General features: G+C 43.5%; 1 protein-coding gene across 1 annotated transcript in view; it reads right to left on the bottom strand.

Moving 5' to 3' along the window:
* Nucleotides 1–9,960: 9,960 nt before the first annotated feature.
* Nucleotides 9,961–27,527, bottom strand: part of slc24a3 (solute carrier family 24 member 3) — a 63,728-nt gene continuing 46,161 nt past the window's right edge. The window contains exons 5-18 of the mRNA XM_030771472.1: nucleotides 24,106–24,180; nucleotides 23,860–23,944; nucleotides 21,350–21,453; nucleotides 18,853–18,927; nucleotides 16,844–16,869; nucleotides 16,572–16,625; nucleotides 16,310–16,437; nucleotides 15,952–16,112; nucleotides 14,815–15,085; nucleotides 13,596–13,762; nucleotides 12,761–12,875; nucleotides 11,812–11,924; nucleotides 10,770–10,835; nucleotides 9,961–10,110 (exon numbers count right to left, since the gene is read on the bottom strand). Of these exons, the coding sequence (XP_030627332.1) occupies nucleotides 9,961–10,110; nucleotides 10,770–10,835; nucleotides 11,812–11,924; nucleotides 12,761–12,875; nucleotides 13,596–13,762; nucleotides 14,815–15,085; nucleotides 15,952–16,112; nucleotides 16,310–16,437; nucleotides 16,572–16,625; nucleotides 16,844–16,869; nucleotides 18,853–18,927; nucleotides 21,350–21,453; nucleotides 23,860–23,944; nucleotides 24,106–24,180 (1,590 nt within the window). The remainder of the gene's footprint in view (nucleotides 10,111–10,769; nucleotides 10,836–11,811; nucleotides 11,925–12,760; nucleotides 12,876–13,595; nucleotides 13,763–14,814; nucleotides 15,086–15,951; nucleotides 16,113–16,309; nucleotides 16,438–16,571; nucleotides 16,626–16,843; nucleotides 16,870–18,852; nucleotides 18,928–21,349; nucleotides 21,454–23,859; nucleotides 23,945–24,105; nucleotides 24,181–27,527) is intronic.

Genomic DNA, 27,527 nt, shown 5'->3' on the forward strand with positions numbered 1-27,527 from the left:
CACTACACTACACTACACAACACCACACTACACTACTCTACACTACACTACACTACTCTACACTACACCACACTACACTACACTACACTACACTACACTACACTACACTACACTACTCTACACTACACTACACTACTCTACACTACTCTACACTACACTACACAACACCACACTACACTACACAACACCACACTACACTACACTACACTACACTACTCTACACTACACTACACTACACTACACTACACTACTCTACACTACTCTACACAACACCACACTACACTACACTACACTACACTACACAACACCACACTACACTACTCTACACTACACTACACTACACTACTCTACACTACACTACACTACACTACACTACACTACACTACTCTACACTACTCTACACTACACTACACAACACCACACTACACTACACTACTCTACACTACTCTACACTACACTACTCTACACTACTCTACACTACACCACACTACACTACTCTACTCTACACTATACTACTCTACTCTACACTATACTACGCTACACGTGGCATCTGACAGATACTGTATGTGTAAACATATTGCCTCTTCACAAGTACTTCATCCAAATTGTAAAGATAAATGGAGGAGATCACAGAAACGAAACTTGTGTGGCTCCGTCTCCTCTTTAAAAGACACAGCACGCAGTCAGTCTGTGAGTGAACCGTTTCTACAGACGTATACTTGTATCTAACAAAACCAAGAGGGATGAACAAAAAAAGAAGAAAGAAAGAAATTCAGAAAAGTCAAATGACAGAAGACTTCTGACCTTTGACAAAAAAGATCAGTTTTACATAGGCAAACTCTCTGAATCTCTGTAGTCAGGCGAGACATGAGGAGAGAGAGAGAGAGAGAGAGAGACAGAGAGAAAGAGAGATGCTCCAGGATTTCTCATTACACAGCTAGACTTTGTGTCTGTGGTACTGATTGTATTCAGTGGGGTAAATGCCTGTTGTTGTCTTGTGGTCTTGGCTTGTCTGTCCACATGGATCAGGTTTCATCTGCAGGTCAGTGCAGGATTAGGTCACCACTGACTGTCTTTTGTATCCGCTCATCTCCACACATTCACCGTCGGATAGAGTATGGCTTAAAGAAATAACAAATAAATCATTTATAAAATTACAAAATGTATGCATTTATCTCCAGTACTCTTCAGATCTTCTGATTACAGTGATCTGTGGTGTCTTTCCAATTTTACCAGATATATTGTTATCCCGCAGTTCATTGACTGAGCTGTTAAATGAAGACGTTCACTAGGTGACCGCTAGGTGGCGCTCCTAGACGCATGATTTCACTCAGAGACTTCACAGCTCATGTCATGCATCTGTGTCGAGGTGTCCTGATGCCTAGGCATGTGACTGATGCTTAAGCAGTAATCAGGAAGACGTGCACGCACATTTATCCAAATGCCAGTGTCTAATATGTGTTAAATGCTAGAGCTGGAGTGTGTTTCTCACTGTATGTATACGAGACAGAGAGAGACAAAACGGATGCATCCTGATACACATACACGCGACAAAATCATAACTATGGTTTGGAGGTAACTGTGACAGTTTGGTTGAGCCCCTCATACATTTCTTCCCAGTAGATGCTTTGCAACAAGAGGAAATCTGAGAACTGATTTGTAGCTCTTTATGTGGTTGAAACATTATCAGATATTTCTGGTTTCACAATCAAATAAATATCTTTCATTGATATCCCTCTGCCAGATATTATTCTTTAGATTACACTGGACCTACCTTACTTCTGTCTCCCTTTTGACATTCTTTTTCAGCACTCTTCATACGGTTGAACATTACATATATATTATTTTATATTGATATTTACAGGGCAGCCATGGCATGAAGGCTAGAGAATCATTTGACCACATTTGATGGACCTTCTGTGGTTCTTTCACACACACACACACACACACACACACACACACACACACACACATACACACACACACACACACACACACTCACACACACACACACACACACACACACACACACATACACACACACACACACACACACACACACACACACACACACATACACACACACACACACACACACACACACTCACACACACACACATACACACACACACACACATACACACACACATACACACACAGACACACACACACACACACACACACACACATACACACAAACATACACACACACACACACACACACACACACGCACGCACGCACGCACGCACACACACACACACACACTCGCACGCACGCACGCATGCGCACGCACGCACGCACGCACGCACACACACAGACACACTCACACACACACACACACACACACACACACACACACACACACACACACACACACTGAAAGAAAAGCAGGATAGTTAACACAATAAAAGGCATATCTGTGGAATAATTTGTAGAATAAATTGTGTTGTGTAGCAAAGTCACTAGACCATGTGATTTTAGACCATGTTTTGATGACTCAGAGCAGTTTAATCTATATGTCTAATCTATATATCTATAAGTATTTACCTTTACCCCACACACTATAGAACCATACATACAGAAGTGCACACACAGAAGCATGCACACAGAACCAGAAATAGAGAGCCACACACACAGAATCACACACACAGAACCACACATAAAGAACCACACATAAAGAACCACACATAAAGGACCATAAACACAGAGCCATGCACACAGAACTACAAATAGAGAGCCACACACACAGAACCACACATAAAGAACCACACACACAGAACCATGCACACAGAATCACACTCACAGAGCCACACACACAGAACCACACATAAAGAACCATACACACAGAACCATGCACACAGAGCCACACACACAGAACCACACATAAAGAACCATGCACACAGAACCACACAAACAGAACCATGCACACAGAATCACACTCACAGAGCCACACACACAGAACCTTGCACACAGAACCACGCACACAGAGCCATGCACACAGAACCACGCACACAGAGCCATGCACACAGAACCATGCACACAGAGCCACACACACAGAACCACACATAAAGAACCATACACACAGAACCACACATAAAGAACCATGCACACAGAACCACACACACAGAACCACACACACAGAATCACACTCACACACAGAACCTTGCACACAGAATCACACTCACACACAGAACCTTGCACACAGAATCACACACACACACAGAACCTTGCACACAGAACCACGCACACAGAGCCATGCACACAGAGCCATGCACACAGAACCATGCACACAGAGGCGCAGAAGTAAAGGGCCCATCCACACTCTCATCACTGCAGCATGTAGTCACATGACAACAGGTGGTGTTGATTTTGCTGAGCTGCAGAATCACTTGTGGTCTTATCTTCACACCATCAAAGGTTTGTGACTCCTACAGTTCTCCAAAGTTATAGATCAGAGATAAGATGTAGCTATTTATTGATTTTTCTTGAAATGCTGACGTGGGTGCTGGAAACCACACTCTGCGTCTCTGCTTGTATAAAAATGACTGGTCTTGGAAGCAGACCTTCAGAGGGTTCATCAACTTTACAGACACGAGGGAAAGCGACATCTGAGGAGATGATGAAGATTACCTGCATCTGCCTGCTCCTGAGTCTGGTCTTCCAGACCGTGCCTGACGCTGACGCACAACGTAAGCTGAATGAATGGGGAAAACTGAACACATGAACCGTGTTATCTGCTCCACATGTACACAGAACATGGATAAAAACAGGCAGAAATGAATGCCAGAGCAAACACTTTCAGTCAGTATATGCATGCAAATGTCTGAAATGATAGATCGTTAATGTAGTTACTTATTTCAGATCTTTCTATTTTTCTCTGATGCAAGTAACAATTAAAAGAAAAAAAAAGTGTTGGGCCAAGCTGTGGAAAAAGCTTCAGTAGATGAAACATGTTAGAATAGCGGGTTTAAGAAGACGTTAAACTAACCTGTCAGTTTGCTACTCCCACAGCGCACGCGGTTAACACTTCTCCTGAGCCATGCTGTTTTAAGTTCATCGACTATAAGATTCCAATAAAGGTGATACAGGATGTCAAAGTGACCTCCAAAAACTGCCCACGTTCAGGTTACGTGTAAGTATCTGTATTTTCAACTACCGTGATAATTAGTCAGTGATTTTTATAGGCCAAGGTCAGCACAGACAATGACTATTTTCTTTTGTTTGTTTGTTTTGGTTTGCTGCTGGTGTTTAATTGGGTTTTGTTTAATTTGCTTGTCCAGATTCTAAAATCACATTAGTGTGGATTAAATGTGGATTATGTTCGACGTCATGCCCGACGGGGTGATTTTCTAAAACTCCCTTTCCTCATTGATCTGTACAACAGGACTAAGTCCTTCAGAGACACAGCCGGGCTACACCGGACTAAAAATCACAGACCTTTAACCTCAGGCAGCCGTTCTTAGTCCTGACACTACATGACTGTTGACTGTTCTCTATTTCTTTCTCTCTCAGGGTTACAACCACAAATAACAAGAAATATTGTGTGGCGCTTGATTACGGAGAGAAAATCATTGAGAAAATACTTCCGAAACCGTCGGATTAATGAGATCCTGACCAGCCGAGACCGACAGACATTTGCTAAATGAAAAAGCCACAGATTCTCTCTTAATCTTTTTGCTTTTAAATGTAATGTGGACCTTTTGTGTGTGGATCCTGTTCATGTGTATGCATCCTGTTAATGGGAATAAAATTCAGCTTTTGCACTGCACATGGTCTAACTCTTTTCTCATCTGAGGGCAAAAGTGGAACGTACGTGGAATGTAAAGTGTTTGGTGTCAATCAGAAGGTGAGGGGCTGTGTCATTTTGTTAAGACCTGCAGACACATAAAAATTACTTTCTAAGCAGCTTAACACAACATCATCATCATCATCATCATCATCAACAACAACAACAACAACGATGATGATAACAACAACAACAACAACAACAACAACAACAACAACAACAATAATAATAATAATCACTCCCACTACACTACCGTAAACTGATTTGCTGCTTTTAGTTATCTCAGGGTTGAGTAGAAAGGTTGTGAGTAGACTGTGTGTATTGTCTGTAGTGTAGACAGTGAAGGAGTGTAGGTTTGCTGTAGGGAGATATTAAACCATGTGTGTCCGTAACAGAGGCATGACACATTAATACAGCTGGAGGAATCAAGCCATAAAGTTCAACATACTCTAATAAAACTGGTTCCTGTTCAAACATGAGGTGACAGTTTGAAGTGTTACCAAAGGGTTGTCACGCCCTGGCAAGAGATAAACAGTGTTCAGATTATTCTCCAAAGTAAGTGCACGCAGTACAGTTTAAAATAACCTGATGTGTATGGAACAACACTGAACAGATTTTACCATTAGACCAGACACAGCAGTTCAGCTGTCCTGGGTCTGAGTGTGTCGCTGCAGTGAGGCTGGGGGTGTGGCCGTCCACTGGGGAAGTGGTATGAGGTTAAAATGAGAGAGAGAAACAAAGAAAGCCTCAATTTTTAAGGTATAAACCGTCACTTTGCATGAAATGCAAGCATTTAACCTGGATTTCAGATGAGATTAACTGAAAGTTACGGATGTCTCCACGTTTCTACTCGTTGGTCTCTCAGCATAATTACTCTCCACTCTTAAAAGGCTCACAAAGTCAAGAAAGCAACGGCAAATTTTCATAACCTTCAGCAAAAATCATTTTATTTATGCTCGAGTAGCAAAAAAAAAACAAACAAAAAAAACCCCTCCGTTTTACAACTGAACCACCTGAACAAAGTAAAGAACAGAAATCAAACCCATTTTCTGTTTTCATAGTTCCTGAAAATGTAGAGGATATCAGTTTCTCTAACTGAAAACATCTACTGTCATAAAAGAATCTAAGACCCAGCGAAACATCATTTTCCTGATAAGCATGCAATGTTCTAAGGAGTCTAGTTCCAAAGCTGTCTGCTCAGAGCCCATCTTTTAATAATAATAATAGTAATAATAATAATAATAATAATAATAATAATAATAATAATAATAATAATAATAGTACACGCAAACAGTGTCTTATAATAGAAGATTCTCATGCGAGCTGATAAATTGATGGGCGTTTGAATCAAAACCGAACACAACATAAATGAGAACTGGAGCCAATATGCCCAGACGTTATAAAGCATCTGTGAAAATATAACTCAACAGATATACAGATTAAGACAAAAAATAATGATAATAATTATAATAATAATATATAAATACATTTTACATTTTTATATATATATATATGTATGTATGTATGTACATAAGCAATGCAACAACCTGTGTATAACCAACCAAACAATGTTTGACCGTAAACTGCGTGTGACCAGAGAATGTCTGACTCATAAACTGAACCATTGCATGTATGAGATTTCTGTTATGTGTCCTTCAGCCCAAACACAGTAAAGAGATTAATCAACCTAAAAACAGCAGTATTTGAAACCGGGTTCCTTTATGGAAACAGTGATGGTGTTTGACCATTCAGAACGAGAGCCGTTTTTAGTATAGACGTCAGTTTGAATCTGCTGCTAACAGCAGGGAAATGCCACTGAAGCTGAAACGCTAACCTGAATGCAAAGCTTAACGCACCTGCTAAAGTCTCAAACCCCTGCCAGAGCAGGCTGACGGACAGCGGGGGGGGTCGAGAATCGGGACTGTGGGGGTCGAAAGGTGCAACACAAGCCAATTCTTTTGGGGTTTTTTTTTGCAGGTCAAAGCTAAAAGTAAAGGTTGCACTAATGTCGCCAGAGTCAACGTCCTCTGACGAGCCATGTGAGCAAGCTAGTCTGTAAAGTGTCTTACGAATCATTTTCAGATTTACACCAAAACATACATAAACAACATTTCATAGAGATTAGAATTATTGCATTAAAAATTAAACAAACTTTGACGTTGTAATAACTGAACCCTGTTTTGCCCTATAATTCAAGAGTCAATATTTGTTTCTCTACAAAAAAAAAAAAAAAAAAAAAAAACCAAACAAGCTAACAAACCAATGAAACAATAAACACTTCATTTTAAACTTCCATTTCAGCAGCATACATTCAACCGATATTATAATTAGCTTAATGTTTATGCAGATGAGGCATTCACACATAGTCTCGGACTCTCACGGCCGTGATGAGTCATCCAGGCAGACCATGCTGTGGGAGGAATGAGAAAAGACAACAGCCTACGGCCCTGCACTCACGGTTTGAAAGAAATGAAACTTGTGTTTACGTTAATCAAGACTCAGCTGAACAACTTTTCCTTTTCCGTGGAGATAACGTAATATAGCACACAGTTTTACTTAAAAAAAAGAAAAGAAAAGAAAAGAAAAGAAAAGAAAAGAAATCTATAAGACTGTGTCCAACAGAAGTGGAGACAAACTATTTGCAAATCAACAGCAGGTGGATGAAGTGAAAATTCATCTTATGAACTAAAGGGTACAGATACTCACACTTGACACACGTCCTAACAATGTTTAAACTTTAAAGCGGGAAAACATTGCTAAACATTGTGCATTACAAAATACAAACCGTTTCTCTGTGTTAAAAATATTTTGAAGAAATACTTCTACAGGTAAGATTGCATGAGAACTAAATTCTACTCTTCATGTAGGAATTCTAAGAGACGTGTAAGAGAATCAGTCAGAGAGTTAAAGACGCGTTTTCCCTGACATGCGCCACAGGCCCGAGGCTTCCACATGCAGCTGCACAGAAACAGGCCGGTTTTCAGCTCGCTGCAAAACCTCTGAGAAAACAGATCCCAAACACAGAAACCCAGCTATCTAAATACACAGCCGCTGCTGACCGTAACTGGAGGTAAGACCCACTCACTTCAGATGATGAGAGTTTTGTTTTGGTTTTGTTTTTTAAGATATTAATATCCAATCCAGCCTTCAGCAAAAGCACCCCCCCTCCCCCCAGGCTTACAGAGAAAAAAAGACACCAGAACAAATAAAAAATGAACTTGTACATACATAAACAGATTTTTGAAGTGCACTATTCAAATTAATTTTGATTTAAATCTCTAACAAAACATCATCATAGATTCTCATTTCCAAAAGCAGGAAGTCGCATGGCTACTCAGCATGTAAAGATGGTGTTTGACTGTGGCGACACAAATGACACTTGTTTTTTTTTTTTTTTTTTTTGGAAAAGAAACCACGTCTGAATGGGAGACTTGCAGTGGAGAAGTGACTAACATCTGATGGCAGAGTCACAGGCACACAGCTCCAGATCCAAAGCGTGGCCGTTAGCTTCATTTTAGCAGCGTCTTGTCCTGCTAATCAGCTGTGTGTGGTGAATAACTGCTGTAACAGTAAACCGTAAACCCAGGACCATAAACCCAGGAGCGTTTTACAAAGACCAGAGGTTTCCTTTGGGTTCAGTGTCGATGTTCCACGTTTTTTTTTTTTCTTTTAAAGCAGTTTTCTTCTACATTAATTTCAAACACCATAACTTACATCGAACAGACAACAGAAACTTACAAACAATACTAGTCAAATGTGCATGTGAAAGGAAAATCGATGCATATCTTTCAGAATCCGGAGGAGAGAGAGAGAGAAGACAGTAGAAAAGGGTGTCACACCGAATCCTCAGGAGAGAAACGGTGACACAGACGGACTTTGACTCCAGTACGGTTCTTTGGGACAGCTGTGGGTTGGTTTTTGTTTAGAAACACAAAAAAAAAGAAAAAAAAACAAAGAAAAAAAAAAACAACAACAACAAAATATTGTGCATAAATAGTTTTTTCAATAAATTATTAAATAGTCAAAGTCTCTGATTCAATTTATACAGAATAATAACAGAGAGAAACTACACAAATAATAAGTAAACTTTTTTTTTTTTTTTTACATGTCCTGCGCAGCCAAGCAACAGGCTAATCCTCCTCTCTCTCTCTCACTATAAACTTCATACTATTTCTTAGAGAGATCAGTGATTTTACTGCTATACTACTGCCTAACACCCCCCCCCCCACCCCTCACCCCAACCCCCCTACAGTGTCAGCTCTCAACATGCCCAGAGATACATACAAAAATACCTAAAAGTGATTGAAAAACACATGGGTCCAGAGATCAGAGGTCAGGTCAGATCTTGCGTGAACCCTTGCAGCTATGTAATTTCTACTTTCATTTAAATTTTTTTCCTCCATAAAAGTAAACATACGCACACTGGACTCATTCTTCACTAAGAGCTTTCTCCTCTAACCAACAGCTGATATGGATCACACAGGTAATGCCCCTAATTCGTTTTGGGTTTCTGTTTGATTTTTTTCTGTTTTTTTTTTTCTTTTTTAAAGAAAAGAAATCTGGATTCATCAATTTTCACAAATATTTACACACAGGTCACCTGTACCTTTCAGGTATAGTCACAAAGAATATCTCTTAAGAAACTCCGAAAAGTCATAAACTAAACAACTTTATCAACGTTATTAATCATAATTTAGATGATTCTCATCATAAGAGGAATAATTATTTAGTACACCGTGGCAAGTCTTCAGTTTAGGCCTTCTGACGGCCAGTTAGCAGCTCATTAAAAACCTCTTGTCAGAAAACAGCTTTTTAGAGTACATATAACATCCAGTATGTAGTCTGTTTCACTCCTACAAAACGTTGAAGAAAACACTTTTTTTTTTTTTCACATCAAATCAGGCAGTAGTCGACTTCGTCCCCGTTCCCGTCCACTCGGAAGAATCCGGACCACCAACCGACAGGGTCTTAACTCCAAACACGCCAGGTTCTCTCTTCCACTCCCGAAACACACAACGCTATGAAGACTGCGTCTCCCCCAATATTGCACACGTCATAAGAAGAAACAGAGGAATGGACAGATTTCGGAATAAACGAAAGCAGAGGGCGGGGTTGAGCCTCTGCAGCCGGAGGAGTCGTTCCTGGCCGTGCGATCTGAGGAGGAGGAGCAGGATCAGTGCTCTCGACACGTGGGTAAATTGACGAAGGTGAAAACGTTGAACTCGATGAGGATGGAGAAACACAAGAAGACAGCGTACATCAGCAGACATATGTAACCAAGACGACGGTTCAAGGTCCATTTGTTAAAATGCACACCCATAACCTGAGAGAGAGACAGAGACAGAGCAAGAGAGAGAGAGAGAGAGAGAATACACCATTATGACATTGTGACTTCACATTGACTAAACTGGGAGTTCTTGTCCTTTAAGAGACTACAGCTGTACAGGAGAACTCTGCAGGAACAGTACTCTATAGCTTTCCATTCAGTTCCATATGTCTGATTTACACTTGCTGAACACTGCTCACATCCCTCTCACCCTTAGAAAGCACAGCAGTGTGGGGTATTGGAACAGTGTGGAGTATTTGAACAGCGTGGAGTATTTGAACAGTGTGGAGTATTTGAACAGTGTGGAGTATTTGAACAGTGTGGAGTATTTGAGCAGCGTGGAGTATTTGAGCAGCGTGGAGTATTTGAACAATGTGGAGTATTTGAGCAGCGTGGAGTATTTGAGCGGCGTGGAGTATTTGAGCAGCGTGGAGTATTTGAACAGTGTGGAGTATTTGAGCAGTGTGGAGTATTTGAGCAGTGTGGAGTATTTGAGCAGTGTGGAGTATTTGAACAGTGTTCGGCTGAAGGGAACAGGAGGCTTTACGCATGAACGAGGATCGTGTTTGACAACATCGCGCATTCATTTGAAGCACCTAAACAACAGACAGAGTTCCAATGGAAAAGTTCATTTGAAAGGTATGTAGAGGACTCACCGTGAGAAACACGGATGCCAGTAGCAGTCCCACGGAGAAAATCAGACCCTTGCTGTTTAGTTTAATCTGATTGGAGAGAGCAGAGATGATGTCATAATTGGACTGTGTTCGTGGACCTTCTTACCTGACATGTTTGAAAAACAATGACCAATTTAGGCTCAACATTCCTTTCATTATAATAATGCTGTGGAGCAGATGCACACTGCTGCCCTCTAGTGGACAACACCACAGTCTCACACTACACTCATCTTTCTCCTATCTCCCCCTCTCAATTTATTTTTGCATACACGTGAGCATACACATGAGGAAGGGACAGCGACTGGGCTGATGCAGTCAATTTTTCTGCTTTTGTTGACGTAAAAAAAAACCCTCTTCCTCTTTCACACACTGAACTTCTCTGGACAGAATCATGTGACACTTCAAGTCAGAGCCTTCCCGTGTGTGACCACAGCCCTGGTTCATTGTCTCAGAGTTTAACACGTTCTCCTGAGGCTGAAGCCTCTGGACACAGGTGCACTTAACACCGTGTTTCTCTTAGACGGCTCTGCTAAGGGTTTTCTCTTCTGCTTTCTTTTGCATTGTTTTTTTCCCAACTTTGTCTCTGTGCTATTAGAGAAAATGCGTGGTGATCCGGGGCGGAAACACAGCAGCACTTCTATATTATACTCAGTTTTTCTCTTCTCGCTGACAGGACAGTCTATAAATATGCTCCCAGTGGGTGAGTGACAGGTCTGTTCCATTGAACAGCACTCAGCCTTAAAGCCCCTCTGATCCAAACTCTCACGTATGAGGCAATGACTTTACTGAATACCTGTCAGGACATTTAGATTTTATTTCTCTTAGTTTTGTTTTTAGGAAGTTCCATTGTGAAGCTGTTGAGAGGTAGAACCCACCATTGCACCACTGATAGATAGATAGATAGATAGATAGATAGATAGATAGATAGATAGATAGACAGACAGACAGACAGACAGACAGACAGACAGACAGACAGATGGATAGGTAATACTGGTTGAGAGTCTGTGGTCTGTTAGACACTTACTACAGTCCCGTAGTTAATGGCTAGAGTCTGAAGAGCCCAGGGTAGACCCAGTCCCACAAGGATGTCAAACACATTACTCCCAATAGAGTTAGACACCGCCATGTCCCCCAGACCTGACAGACAGAGAGAGAGAGAGAGAGAGAGAGAGAGATGAACCATATTGTCTTACATTGTGGAGAAAGACAAGAATAAGAACCATAAGAATTGAGGTCACCACAAACCAGCAGCAGCAGCAGCAGCAGCAGAGGTAGCCATCTTTATATTCACTGCTTTGACAAAGTTCAATGAATATTTCATGGCAAAAGCCAAGATAAACAAACATAAAAGAACAAATGTGTGCGTGCCTGTGTGTGTGTGTGTGTGTGTGTGCGCGTGCGTGCGTGTGTGTGTGTGTGCGCGCGCCTTTGTGTGTGTGTGCGCGCGTGCGTGTGTGTGTGTGTGTGCGTGTGTGTGGGCGCCTGTGTGTGCGTGTGTGCGTGTGTGTGTATGTGTGTGTGGCTGCCTGTGTGTGTGTGTGTGTGTGTGCGCGTGTGCGTGCGTGTGTGTGCGCGCGTGCGTGTGTGTGTGTGCGTGCGTGTGTGTGTGTGCGGGCGCCTGTGTGTGCGTGCGCGCGCGTGTGTGTGTATGTGTGTGTGTGAGTGTGTGTGTGCAGAAGAGAGTGCACAGAAATATTTGGGACTTGGGAAACTTCTCTTCTTTCCTCTCATTTCCTCTCCTGTCTTTTACCTAGAGAGGGGACTGGATCTTTAGACACCTGTGAGATACAAACCTGTGAGATCTGTATTTGCCTGTGCCCAGTCTTCTCAGGCAGACCACAGACAAACTCTGTGTCTATGTGTGACTGTATGTGTGTGTGTGTATGTGTGTGTGTGTGCATATGTGCGTGTGTGTGCGTGTGTGTGTGTGTGTGTATGTGTGTGTGTGTGTGCGCGCATGTGTGTGTGCCCACCTTGGCGTGCCACGATGAGGCTGGCCATGCAGTCTGGGACGCTGGTGCCAGCTGCGAGGAAGGTGATGCCCATGATGACGTCTGGAATGCCCAGTGTAAACCCGATAACCGTGACCTGCAGAGCAATGAAAACGCACGCTTACATTCTCACAGATTCAACACCCCCCACCCAGCCTCAACCCAGTCTCCATCTCACAGATTCAACACCCCCCACCCTGCCTCAACCCAGTCTCCATCTCACAGATTCAACACCCCCCACCCCGCCTCAACCCAGTCTCCATCTCACAGATTCAACACCCCCCACCCCGCCTCAACCCAGTCTCCATCTCACAGATTCAACACCCCCCACCCTGCCTCAACCCAGTCTCCATCTCACAGATTCAACACCCCCCACCCCGCCTCAACCCAGTCTCCATCTCACAGATTCAACACCCCCCACCCTGCCTCAACCCAGTCTCCATCTCACAGATTCAACACCCCCCACCCCGCCTCAACCCAGTCTCCATCTCACAGATTCAACACCCCCCACCCCGCCTCAACCCAGTCTCCATCTCACAGATTCAACACCGGCCACCCGGTCTCCTCCACACTCATCAGTACATGTCTGAGGCCCAGCTGTGTTCAGAGTACAGAGCGCTGGGGTCATTACTGGGCCACCAGACTGACACAGACCGCCTGTTCTGGCCACACCCTCCCTGTCCCATCCCACCCCGTGCTCTCCTGACCTTTCTCAGAACCACGTGAGATAAACCATGAACAGAAAGGAGTGAAAGACCAGAGGTCATGCTGGAGACCTGTATGGAACAGGAGAGTCAGACAGGAGAGATGCTCTCACCATCCAAACCATGAAGTAGGAGAAGCCAGCGATCCAGAGGGTGGAGATGAAGAAGGTGACCATAAACCAGTGCTCCCAGCGTGGACTGGCACAGTTCGGCACGGTGAAGAAGAGCAGCAGAGTCAGCGGCCAGGCCAGCAGCCACTTCAGCTTATTACAGATCCCACCTACACACACACATACATACACACACACACGCACACACACATACATACACACACACACACACACACACACACACACAAACACACATACAAACACACACACACGCACACACACAAACACACACACACACACAGAAACAGAGAGAGAAAACATGCTCATCTCACCTAAAAGGTGTCAATGTTTGATTAATTAAAAAATCATACGCTGCAAGGTCCGGGTCAGAACGTGTTTCTTTAATCTGATCTCTGAGATGTTATAATGCTTCTTTAATCTGGTCTCTGAGATGTTATAATGTTCCTTTAATCTGGTCTCTGAGATGTTATAATGTTTCTTTAATCTGGTCTCTGAGATGTTATAATGTTTCTTTAATCTGGTCTCTGAGATGTTATAATGTTCCTTTAATCTGGTCTCTGAGATGTTATAATGTTTCTTTAATCTGGTCTCTGAGATATTATAATGTTTCTTTAATCTGGTCTCTGAGATGTTATAATGTTGCTTTAATCTGGTCTCTGAGATGTTATAATGTTGCTTTAACCTGGTCTCTGAGATGTTATAATGTTCCTTTAATCTGGTCTCTGAGATGTTATAATGTTCCTTTAATCTGGTCTCTGAGATGTTATAATGTTTCTTTAACCTGGTCTCTGAGATGCTATAATGTTTCTTTAACCTGGTCTCTGAGATGTAATAATGTTCCTTTAATCTGGTCTCTGAGATGTTATAATGTTGCTTTAATCTGGTCTCTGAGATGTTACAATGTTGCTTTAATCTGGTCTCTGAGATGTTATAATGTTTCTTTAATCTGGTCTCTGAGATGTTATAATGTTCCTTTAATCTGGTCTCTGGGACATAAGAATGGACTAGGAGGACTGTAAGGGAATCCAGTGGACCGACAGAAGTGACACTTTTCTGTGTCCCACTGAACTGAAACTGTCTGCATTGATCTATAAGATTGCCAGTGAGTGACTCTGCTTTGCACTGGTTTCTGTGGTGAGCAGGCTGACGGAGGAGAGGACTGAGAGAGGATGTGACTGGTGTGATAACAGTGGGCCTGTACCTGGGCAGCGGAAGGGAACAAAAGGCCCCTCGTTCTCGTCTTCTTCCTCCTCTTCCTCATCGTTCTCATTGTTCTCGTTATCCTCGTTTTCGTTTTCCGTATCCGTGCCCGCGTCCGCCCCACCCCTGTCATCGTCACGGCGAAGCCCTCTCCGCCCGTTTAAGCCTGACTCCACCCCTGGCAGCCCGTTCTCCAGACCCCGCCTCCCAGGAATCTTCACAGTCACCTCAGAGTCTCCATTACTGAAGCGCCCGTTTATCAGACGCTGCCTCTGTGGGTGTGTGTCGCATACACACACAAACAAACAAAAACAAACACACACACACACACACACACACAACCAGACAAAATGTTATACCAGGACCCTGGCCCAGTGAAAAGCATTATCTCTGTACTATATCAGTGTAAATATTACCTGTGTAATGTATCAGTGCAATATATTATTTCCTCTGTACTACATCAGTATAATATTACCAGTGCAATAGATCAGTGTGATATATTATTACCTGTGTAATATGTCGGTGTAATATATTATTATCTGTGTAATATATTGACGTAATAAATTACCACCTGTGTAATATATCTGTGTAATATATTATCACCTGTGTACTATATCGGTGTAATATATTATTACCTGTGCAACATGTTAGCGTAATATATTATTGAAGCACATGTGGAGAAATCAGTCTCAGTCAAATGGACTTCACTATATTTCCATAAATTGACAACTGAACAAATACTCATTTGATGCACAGCATCAGTGTACGTATGTCAGTGTGTGTGTGTGCGTGTGTGTGTGTATGTGCGTGCGTGTGTACAGCAATCCTTGTGAGGACCAGTTTTTAGACCTTGGGAGTGAGGACATTTTGGGAAAGCGAGGACACTTTGGCTGGTCCTCACTTCTTCAAAGGGCTGTTTGAGGGTTAAGACTTGGTTTTGGGTTCAGGTTAGAATTAGGTTTAGGTTAGGGTTAGGATTAGGGTTGGGGTTAGGCATTTAGTTGTGATGGTTAAGATTAGGGTAAGGGGCTAGGGAATGCATCATGTCAATGAGTGTCCTCACAAAGACAGAAGTACAAGTATGTATGTATGTATGTATGTGTGTGTGCGCGCGTGTGTGCGTGCGTGTGCGTCTAACCTCCGTGATAAGCATGCGGGAGGCCATGGTAAGGCGGGTTCGAGGTGAGAAATGGCTGGTGATCATGATTCTCATCCCGGCCTCAGAGAAGGAAAGCTGGTGTGGATATGCAGACAACAGCTCATCCACCATCAGCACTGACGGCTTTCTGTGGAAGTTCGCTACGAGTATGAGACACAGGGTGAGACACCACTGAGAAAGTACCCGCTCATACAACATGTTTACTCTCCTAATCAGCATGTCTGAATCGGGTCTTATTCGTAAGATGTTTACGACCATTACGGACGCTTTCCACGTGATTGTAAAATGCTTTAAACCCTGTTAATGCTAATGTTTAAAACGAGTTGTGGTAGCCTACCTTTCTTAAGCAGCACCACTGTGGCATCGCAGCCGTCGTCAAGGTCCGTGTTACTGGTCGTACCGTTTCCCAGATTGGCGGAGTTTTTCTTCCGTCGCTCAATGAAACGCACAACATTAGAGTTGAACCTGTGTGACAGACAGCAGACGGCGAATTGTTTAGATCCAACACGCGGACGACCACTCAACGACATGATGTATAAATTAACGTAAAAAACATGTTAAAGTAGTATTCTCATATCGATGAACAGACGAAAACTTACTTCATTATCATAATGTAAACTAGGTACATCAAAATTAGCGACAGAGACTCCCACCTGTGGAAAGAAACTTTTATCAGCACAAAATGTCTGAACGAAATATCTGTGAAACTTTTATATAGTGTCTGCACACGGCATACAGTGTCAAAGACCGAAAGCACGAGATCCAACACACTAACAGATCCATAAGCCGATCAGGCTGTTTGTATCATAGGATAATTAAAGAGAAAAAAGTTCGTCAGAAGTGTATTCGCAAACAAAGAGCTGGAACTTACCATGTCACTTTCTCATCATAGATGAACTAAAAAAATAAAACAGAGAGAGAGAGGGAGAGGTCAAAAATTGCTTTTCATGTTAATTGGCCAATTTTGATTAGAAGCATGTTAATCACATGTTTCACATGATGGTCAGATACTGGGTACCGCACACTACTGTACTACATCCATCTGACCACCAGAGGGAGACAAAATCCTAGTTTAATCTCGAATTTATTGACCGTGCAAAGCAAGATCGTGATGTCTGCCTTACTGTAAGCTTTAACTGAACAGAAAATGCACGTAAGTGTGTACTGGAAACAAAACCACCATACAACAATGTCTTAAACAGCGTGCGAGCAAAACATGTTGGTAAGATGAACTCTACGGAGATACAGTCTCAAATAGCACTGATGCTTCAGAGTCTCAGCCTCATACCTTCTGTCCCTTTACATTATAATTATTAGTTTAATTTTTTTTTAAATTTATAGTAGCATTAATTTGCATCATAATTGTCTGGCACAAAGTGACTGCTCTTGGCAGCTGGCACACACCCACTTCTACACATCTGTAAGACCTGTCTGATCAGATACCTGTTTTTAATTCACCTGTGTGACCATTAAACTATTCAGCTCTTAAACAGCCTCTTCTTCTGACTCATGTCACTGTCCTTAGACTCTGCACACGCTGCTCACAGTCAGTCTGTGGAACTGCTGACTACCACTGGGACCAGACCAGTTAGTCACATTTATTAAATATGTATTTGACTCCAGTTTGCTGGTTACATGAGTGTGCTGGAGAAGGTAATCTGGTAAACAGTGTCTTGTGAAGAGGAGGCTGTCTTCTATATGAGCGGTGATGAATTTGACTCAGCGTTTTTGCCCTTTTTTTTTTTTTGATGCTTATCCCTTGCTAGCATTTGTCAGGCCGTGTGTTCAGTGATGAAAGCGTGTGTTTGTGCTACACCCCGGTGTGAGTGAGGGCTGAGCGTCACACTGCTGTGCTGGGCTGGTTCTGCAGGCTGCACACACACAGGCTCACGTCATAATGTTCAGCTAATTCCAGTCTGACTGCATCTGTGAGAGATTAACCAGCCTGCCCAGTCCAGCTCCTTTCTTTCTCTGAGCGAACGGATGTGCCAACATTCCCTCAGAAACTCCATACACACTCCACCCCTCTGACTCCACATGTCCATCACGGTCCCAGCGAGGAGGCATACCAGTGATTACTGGTTTAACTGGGCATAACTGAGTTATGATCATTCTTATGTCAACTCTAATCGGTGAAAGCTGTAAGTCTGTGCTGTAGAGAGTCAGTGTGTGGTAGAGTGAGTGTGTGGTAGGCAGAGTCAGTGTGTGGTAGGCAGAGTGAGTGTGTGGTAGGCAGAGTCAGTGTGTGTTATGTGAACTTCACTGTGTTTCAGGACAAATTCAGTGAAGTGTATCCAAAAGAGGAAGGACAAATAGAGAAAGAGGGTGTAAGTGTATATGACTGTGTGTGTGTGTGTGTGTGTGTGTGTGGATTTCAAGGGGAGGGTGATTTAAGGGTGATGTGTGTGTCTTAGTGTGTTGGGGTGGTATATGTGTGTGTGTTTTATGTTGGGGCAGAGGAGAAGGTGCTTTTGATGTGTGTGTGTGTGTGTGTGTGTGTGTGTGTGTGTGTGTATGACTCTGTGTGTGTGTGTGTGTGTATGACTCTGTGTGTGTGTGTGTGTGTGTGTCGGGTGTGTGTGCGTGCGTGTGTGTGTGTGTGTGTGTATGACTCTGTGTGTGTGTGTGTGTGTTGAGGTGGTGTGTGTGTGTGTGTGTGTGTGTGTGTGTATGACTCTGTGTGTGTGTGTGTGTGTGTGTTGGGGTGGTGTGTGTATGTTGCATTGAGCTGAGGACACATGCAGACTGCTGGGTAAATAAGAGACGTGTTCTGCAGGCTGTGGTCCCCACGGGAGAGCCACTCTCTTCTCCTCTCCAACTGCGCCAGGAGGCCCACAGGCATCACAGGAGCAAGAGAAGCCACTTAGAGCTTCTACTCACCACAATCAGAGTGGTCACGGAGATAGTGTAGTACACCGAGTCTCTCATTAATGCCCAACACGAGAGCCGCACAGCCTGGAAGAGAGAGAGAGAGAGGGGGAGAGAGAGAGAGAGAGAGAGAGAGGGAGAGAGAGAGAGAGAGAGAGAGAGAGAGACATTAATGGAATGCTACTGATTAAGATGACGGATCGCTGATGGACTGACAGACAAACTGTCATCAGTCAAACAGAGCCCAGACACTGAGCATAAGGAAAGTCTATAAGGGGGAGGGAGGGGGGCGGCTGTAATAAAACCCGTCAGAGATCAGTCTCCTCAGAGTCTAGTGTCTGTGCACCCACAGAGCGAAGAGAAGACCCGTCCTGAATCAGCTGACTGGCAATATCGCTCTAACGCGTTCATCACTAACTCAGCACAGGACGGAGGAGCACCACAAACATCAGAGTGCAGGAGTTTGTTCTCTCAGCAGTCACTGACGCTCGCTCTTTATGGCTTTATGTCATACAACGTAGTTAGACTTTATTTGTGCAACCATTTTCTTTATTTTAACAGTGCGGTACGAGTGTCCATGTGCGTCTGTGTCTGTCTGTGTGAGTTTATGTGTATATGTGCATATGATTGTGTCTATGATTATGTGCATATGATTGTGTCTATGCACGACACCCTGGTCACGTTTTGTGGATTTTGTCCAAAATAACATTATGGTTAAAGTGATGTAGCGGTTCTATCTCGGCTGCTTGCCTCTCTGGGACGTTTCATTGAAACCTGATTGTATTAAAGAGTTGAATATGAGGCTGTCACGTGTTGACGTCTTACATAAGGAATAATCTGCGCTCCATCGCTGCTTTTTGGTTTGGCTTATCTTGAAATCTTGGCATGCGAACTCGGAGAGGGCGAATTCAATCGGAAGTCTGTGTTTTTAAATGCCGGCACTTCAGATTGAACGCAGACTGATTTTGTTTTGTTTTTTCTTTTTTTCTTTTTTTTTTTAAAGCTGAACTGTTATTGAAAGAAATGGTCTTACAGTCTGTGAAGAGGGGAGCTTTGTTTAAAGGTCTTCTGGTTGCTGTGTGGCGTGCCGACATGACCAGTTTGACGGCTATAAAAAGCTCCGGTGGACGTCAGACCAGTGGACGTGACGCGGCATCACTTGCATCAGTGTGTCTCAACCTACTCCACAGGTAACTGGTTCTCCGAGTCTGCGTTGCTATAGCGACTACAGGCTCCTCTGTTGTAAATTGTATCTACTCAGCGCTGACAGACTACATACGCATGTAAGCACACCTGCTGCACTTCCTGCAATCTTGGCTATCTGTCCTTGTGTACTTGTTAGTGTGAGATAAAGTGAGAGAAAGAAAGATATTTAGAAATAAGAAACACACACACGCCACACAAGACGAAACACACACACACACACGTGCACACACACAGAGAGAGAGAGAGAGGGAGAGAAAAAGAGAGAGACAGAGAGAGAGAGAGGGAGAGAGAGAGAGAGAGAGAGAGAGAGAGAGAAAGAGAGAGAGGGAGAGAGAGAGAGAGAGACAGAGAGAGAGAGAGAGAGAGAGTGAGAGAGAGAGAGAGTGAGAGAGAGAGAGAGAGAGAGAGAGAGAGTAAGGAAAGACAGACTGTGTGAGCCTCACTTGACCAGAGTACTGTCTGATTACCCAGCATGCCACTGTGCCCTGACAGATGGTGACCAGAGAATAACAATAAATAAATAAATAAATACAAATAAAAATTAAAGCAGTGTTTTTTTTCCCTCCTGCCCTGGGGAAGTATGTCTTCCTCTTTTCTCTCTCTCTCTCTCTCTCTCTCTCTCTCTCTCTCTCTCTCTCTCTCTCTCTCTCTCTCTCTTATCCCTGGTGTGGTTTAAGCTTTGGGGTGATGAGACTCCTTTTACAGTATTCACAGCTGAATGAACAGATTAAAACATCCAGATCAGGACATACTGGACAGCCAGGCCACAGGAAGGTCATCGCACATCAGACCAACACCAACACAGCACACAGACCCTTAACACACAACCTCAACACGCACAACCTCAACACATGGTCTCTTCACCCAACCTCGACACACATGACCTAAACACGCAACCTTGGCACACAACCTTAACACTCAACCTCAGCACACAGCCTCAATACACAATCTCAACACACACAACCTCAACACACAGAACCTCAACATGCATCCTCAACTTCAACACAGAACCTCAACACACAACTCAACACAACTCAACACACAATCACAACTTCTGACTCAGGTGTTTCAGAACCATCAATCAGTCATCAGTGTAGAGTTCTACACGGTTTAGTACAGTGTAACCAGTAGAATTAGAAAGGCCTATGTGAAAGTCTTAACAGGGCGGAGGTATTACTGCTGATGGACTAACAGAATATGACTGGGATATATACATTCCTGCATGGCCTCCAGGATCTCCTGAAACAGTCAAACACAGCCAGAGTGTGAATTCAGCAAAGACCATACAGTAAAGGGAAGGTACCTGTCCAGCGAAGATGCCACAGACCCCTATAATGCAGAGGATGTTGAAAACAGCAGAGCCAACGATGGTGCCAACGCCAACGTCACCCTTCGTGATAAAGACACCTGTGAGGAGAGGAGAGAAGAACAGGGTTCAGTGTTCAGTGTGTCTGAACGGAGAGGAGAACAGGGTTCAGTGTGTCTGAACAGAGAGGAGAACAGGGTTCAGTGTGTCTGAAGAGAGAGGAGAACAGTGTTCAGTGTTCAGTGTGTCTGAACGGAGAGGAGAACAGTGTTCAGTGTTCAGTGTGTCTGAGCGGAGAGGAGAACAGGGTTCAGTGTGTCTGAGCGGAGAGGAGAACAGTGTTCAGTGTTCAGTGTGTCTGAACGGAGAGGAGAACAGTGTTCAGTGTTCAGTGTGTCTGAACGGAGAGGAGAACAGGGTTCAGTGTTCAGTGTGTCTGAGCGGAGAGGAGAACAGGGTTCAGTGTGTCTGAAGAGAGAGGAGAACAGTGTTCAGTGTTCAGTGTGTCTGAACGGAGAGGAGAACAGTGTTCAGTGTTCAGTGTGTCTGAACGGAGAGGAGAACAGTGTTCAGTGTTTCTGAACGGAGAGGAGAACAGGGTTCAGTGTGTCTGAGCGGAGAGGAGAACAGGGTTCAGTGTGTCTGAGCGGAGAGGAGAACAGTGTTCAGTGTTCAGTGTGTCTGAACGGAGAGGAGAACAGTGTTCAGTGTTCAGTGTGTCTGAACGGAGAGGAGAACAGGGTTCAGTGTGTCTGAGCGGAGAGGAGAACAGGGTTCAGTGTGTCTGAGCGGAGAGGAGAACAGGGTTCAGTGTTCAGTGTGTCTGAACAGAGAGGAGAACAGGGTTCAGTGTGTCTGAACGGAGAGGAGAACAGTGTTCAGTGTGTCTGAGTGGAGAGGACAACAGTGTGTGTGCTTGAGCGTGTGTGTGAGAGAGCTTGGCTTTGTCAAATGTGAGCAGTACTCAGTTTTCAGAAACACAAGCTCTTGTCTCTTAGTGTAGGAAAATGACTGCTCCAGTGTGTGGTATACTGTGTGAGTTTTGTGTGTAATATGTTGTATACTGTGTGAGTATTGTGTGTAATGTGTGGTATACTGTGTGAGTATTGTGTGTAATGTGTGTAATATGTGGTATACTGTGTGAGTATTGTGTGTAATGTGTGGTATACTGTGTGAGTATTGTGTGTAATGTGTGGTATACGGTGTAAGTATTATGTGTAATATGTGGTATACAGTGTGAGTATTGTGTGTAATATGTGGTATACTGTGTGAGTATTGTGTGTAATGTGTGGTATACTGTGTGAGTATTGTGTGTAATGTGTGGTATACTGTGTGAGTATTGTGTGTAATATGTGGTATACTGTGTGAGTATTGTGTGTAATGTGTGGTATACTGTGTGAGTATTGTGTGTAATGTGTGGTATACTGTGTGAGTATTGTGTGTAATATGTGGTATACTGTGTGAGCATTGTGTGTAATGTGTGGTATACTGTGTGAGTATTGTGTGTAATGTGTGGTATACTGTGTGAGTATTGTGTGTAATGTGTGGTATACTGTTTGAGTATTGTGTGTAATGTGTGGTATACTGTGTGAGTATTGTGTGTAATGTGTTGCATACTGTGTGAGTATTGTGTGTAATGTGTGGTATACTGTGTGAGTATTGTGTGTAATGTGTGGTATACTGTTTGAGTATTGTGTGTAATGTGTGGTATACTGTGTGAGTATTGTGTGTAATGTGTGGTACACTGTGTGAGTATTGTGTGTAATGTGTGGTATACTGTGTGAGTATTGTGTGTAATGTGTGGTATACGGTGTGAGTATTGTGTGTAATATGTGGTATACTGTGTGAGTATTGTGTGTAAGGTGTGGTATACTGTGTGAGTATTGTGTGTAATGTGTGGTATACTGTTTGAGTATTGTGTGTAATATGTGGTATACTGTGTGAGTATTGTGTGTAATGTGTGTAATATGTGGTATACTGTGTGAGTATTGTGTGTAATGTGTGGTATACTGTTTGAGTATTGTGTGTAATGTGTGGTATACTGTGTGAGTATTGTGTGTAATGTGTGGTATACTGTGTGAGTATTGTGTGTAATGTGTGGTATACTGTGTGAGTATTGTGTGTAATGTGTGGTATACGGTGTGAGTATTGTGTGTAATATGTGGTATACTGTGTGAGCATTGTGTGTAATATGTGGTATACTGTGTGAGTATTGTGTGTAATGTGTGGTATACTGTGTGAGTATTGTGTGTAATGTGTGGTATACTGTGTGAGTATTGTGTGTAATATGTGGTATACTGTGTGAGTATTGTGTGTAATATGTGGTATACTGTGTGAGTATTGTGTGTAACGTGTGTAATGTGTGGTACACTGTGTGAGTATTGTGCGTAATATGTGTGTAATATGTGGTATACTGTGTGAGTATTGTGTGTAACGTGTGTAATATGTGGTATACTGTGTGAGTATTGTGTGTAATAACTGTAGGAGTATTGTTTGGTGGGTTGTACCGATGACAGAGGTGAAGAGTTCTGGAGCCGAGCTGCCTGCTGCCATGAAGGTTGCTCCAGCCACATCCTCACTGAGATGTAAGCGCTGAGACGCACACACACACACACACACACACACACACACACACAAACAGAGTCAGTCAGGTAACGCAGCGTTCAGCATGCTGCCTCCGTGTCAGAGAGACACAAGCAGTGCGACAGGCTGTGATGCGTCTGTCTCTCTGGAGAGCACACGTGCTGTCTCACCTCACAGATCTTCTCCAGAGATGGCACAAAGTAGTCATCACACACCAATGCCAGCGCGTAGAACATGTAAATGGCCTTTAGAGAGAGAGAGAGAGAGAGGGAGAGAAAGAGAGAGGGAGAGAGAGAGAGAGGGAGAGAAAGAGAGAGAGAGAGAGATGTATTAGAAACGTCTATACACCAGGCTAAGAAACAAGAACTGACATTGCTGATCTGACCTGTCTTTTTACAGTTTTTTTAAGATGTTAGTTGTAATTCAGGAGGGCTTTGTGAGTGACTTATAGAAATGCTTAGGCGATTCTCAGGTCGCAGAGTGTTACCTCTGTCAATGAGTGGTTTGTGAAACTCACTGGCCTGTAACATTTAACCCCAACCCCAGGACTGCCTGACACACGCATCTGTATTCATACCTTCAATATGAGACTTATCGGGTGGTGCCTATGGTAAACAGGACAAAGGTTCATTAAATGTATAAAACTAAACACTGGTTGTGATGTAATGTTCTCTTGGAAAGAAGTTAAACTCACATGATGAATATCGTTTCTAAGGTGCTGTCCTAGTAATTGTAATTTCACTTGCGCAAAGCACAAATAGTTGTTGTGTGTAGTCCAACAAATACCTTTCTTTTTTTTCTATTTTTTCAAAAATATTCCATCACATTACCACAGTCCAAAAGATCACGGTTCATCATAATGATATGGAATTATATGGAAATATGACATTAGAACAAACCAAGCTCTGAGGGTGACTACAAGGCCAGTTCTCACACATCTCCTGTTTTGTGTGTGTGTGTGTGTGTGTGTGTGTGTGAGAAGACGGGGGCACTTGAGTGGAACTCTTGAGATGTAACTGAACTCACTTCCTCTGACCTGCCAGCTGCTCAATTTCCGATGCAACAGAACCACATTTGGGCCAAGTGGACTGTTTCTGAGAACGCTTCCTAATGACGTGCGTTAACCAGAAAAGAGTGTGTGTGTGTCTGTGTGTGTGTGTGTGTGTATGTGTGTGTGTGTATGAAGGATCAGCATCTGTTCTCCCTCACACATTGTGGTCAGTAGGGTGTGAATCTCTCTGTTAATGCCCTGAACCACATGATAACCTTTCAGAGTGTGCAGAAATGTGTCAGAGCACTGGAACATGGTAACACCCAATGGAAATATTCACCCGTAAACACACACACACACAAACACACACACACACACACACACACACACACACGGTCTCACCTTAACAGCTGAAGAGCACACAGCCTGTCAACCATATTACATCTCATTTATAATTCTGTAAAGTGTCTAATGATATAAGCCTGGCCAATACCTCTGTGTGTGTGTGTGTGTGTGTGCACGCACAGTGGAATCCAGGCTGAATTAGACACACTGATTGGCAAAGTCTTGGCGGGAAGCAGTTGTCAGATAAATCCCTCACACACACACACACACACACACACACACACACACACAAAATGACATGGTTATGTAAGCAGCGCTCTGGGCTGCAGTGCCGGATGGTCCAGCGGAAAAATGGAGAGTGTAAAGTCACTGAGGAGGTGCTGGAGAAAACGCCTCAGAAAGGTTCAGCTCTGCACTGTTTACTGTGTGAGACAAACAACACTCTCTACAACACGCTCAAATCAACACACACTGCAAAGCCGCCCTCTACAACACACTCAGATCAACACACACTGCAAAGCCGCCCTCTACAACACGCTCAAATCAACACACACTGCAAAGCCGCCCTCTACAGCACACTCAAATCAACACACACTGCAAAGCCGCCCTCTACAACACGCTCAAATCAACACACACTGCAAAGCCGCCCTCTACAACACGCTCAAATCAACACACACTGCAAAGCCGCCCTCTACAACACACTCAAATCAACACACACTGCAAAGCCGCCCTCTACAACACACTCAAATCAACACACACTGCAAAGCCGCCCTCTACAACACGCTCAAATCAACACACACTGCAAAGCCGCCCTCTACAACACACTCAAATCAACACACACTGCAAAGCCGCTCTCTACAACACGCTCAAATCAACACACACTGCAAAGCCGCCCTCTACAACACACTCAGATCAACACACATAGGCCAAAGGAATGTCCCTGGAATCCGAAAAGCTAAAGAGAAACCGGACCTGCGATGAAAAGGTCTGTATGCAAATTACTTCCAAATCAAAACATCAGAAATGCATACTTTACTTTGTGCTTAAACGGGTGGCACCCTCTTAAAAAAACTCTTTCATAACAAAATCAAAATGATCATGAGAAGCACTCAGACACCAACTTCTCTTGTAAAGCTGGTGATAAGCCGTCGAACCACAGGAATTAGTCACGACAATAACTCATCTCTCATCTCATCACTAACCATCTCTGTCTCTCTCTCTCTCTGTCTCTCTGTCTGTCTCCCTCTCTCTCTCTCTCTGTCTGTCTCCCCCTCTCTCTCTCTGTCTGTCTCTCTCTGTCTGTCTCCCTCTCTCTCTCTCTCTGTCTCTCTCTCTCTGTCTGTCTCTCTCTCTCTCTCTCTGTCTGTCTCCCTCTCTCCCTCTCTCTCTCTCTGTCTGTCTCCCTCTCTCTCTCTCTCCCTCTCTGTCTTGCTCTCTTTCTCTGTCTGTCTCCCTCGTCCTCTCTTTCTCAGCTTTGATGTGAGATTACACACCGTAGCACTGTCCGTTCTGAAGAATGTGGTAGGCTGTTCAATGACTGACAGATTTCAGTCTGATGACGGAAACATTACTCTAAATAGGTTAAGAGTTGTGTTGGACGTGTTGCGGTAGATTTCTCCAGCCCATGCAAACATCAGAGAGCGTATTGATGCATATCACAATACAGATCATGGAGAAATCAATACAGGAGAGCCCCGCTTTCTGTTCTCCATGGAGATCGCTGCTGAGAGAACACTAGATCATAATCTACGAGGACTAATGACCGTGAGGAGGGAGTTTCTGCGCAATGTTCTCCTTATGGAGCTGTTTTATGTATATGTTCAGGGAGCGGTGTTGACAGGACTGCAGTGCTCAGACAGCAGGCCTGTGTTAGGCCTTAACTCAACACAGCAAAGGAACAGACTTTACACCAGCAGCTAAGACTCTGACTGAACTACCTCAGAGTGGTTTGTTTCTCAATGCGCACACACTTAAATGTGTAAGTGTGTCTGTGTGTGTGTGTGTGTGTGTGTGTGTATGTGTTGAAAAAAAAAGAAAATAGGTTAAGCTATCCAAAACAACAGTGTGAAAACCACACCAAATTTCCAGTGGTACTCTAAGGCCCCCGCTCTCTCAAACCTCAGAAGAATCTTCCTTTTTTAAACCACACATCAGAAAAACAGCCTCTCTCAGGTTTGAGGGCTGCGGCAGAGGCATGTGTGAGAGCGACTGGGAGTGAATGTAAAGGAAAACAGAACCGTGTGAGTCTGCCTGCAT

Source organism: Chanos chanos, chromosome 4 (genome assembly GCF_902362185.1).
Source record: "Chanos chanos chromosome 4, fChaCha1.1, whole genome shotgun sequence".
Lineage (NCBI taxonomy): Eukaryota > Metazoa > Chordata > Actinopteri > Gonorynchiformes > Chanidae > Chanos > Chanos chanos.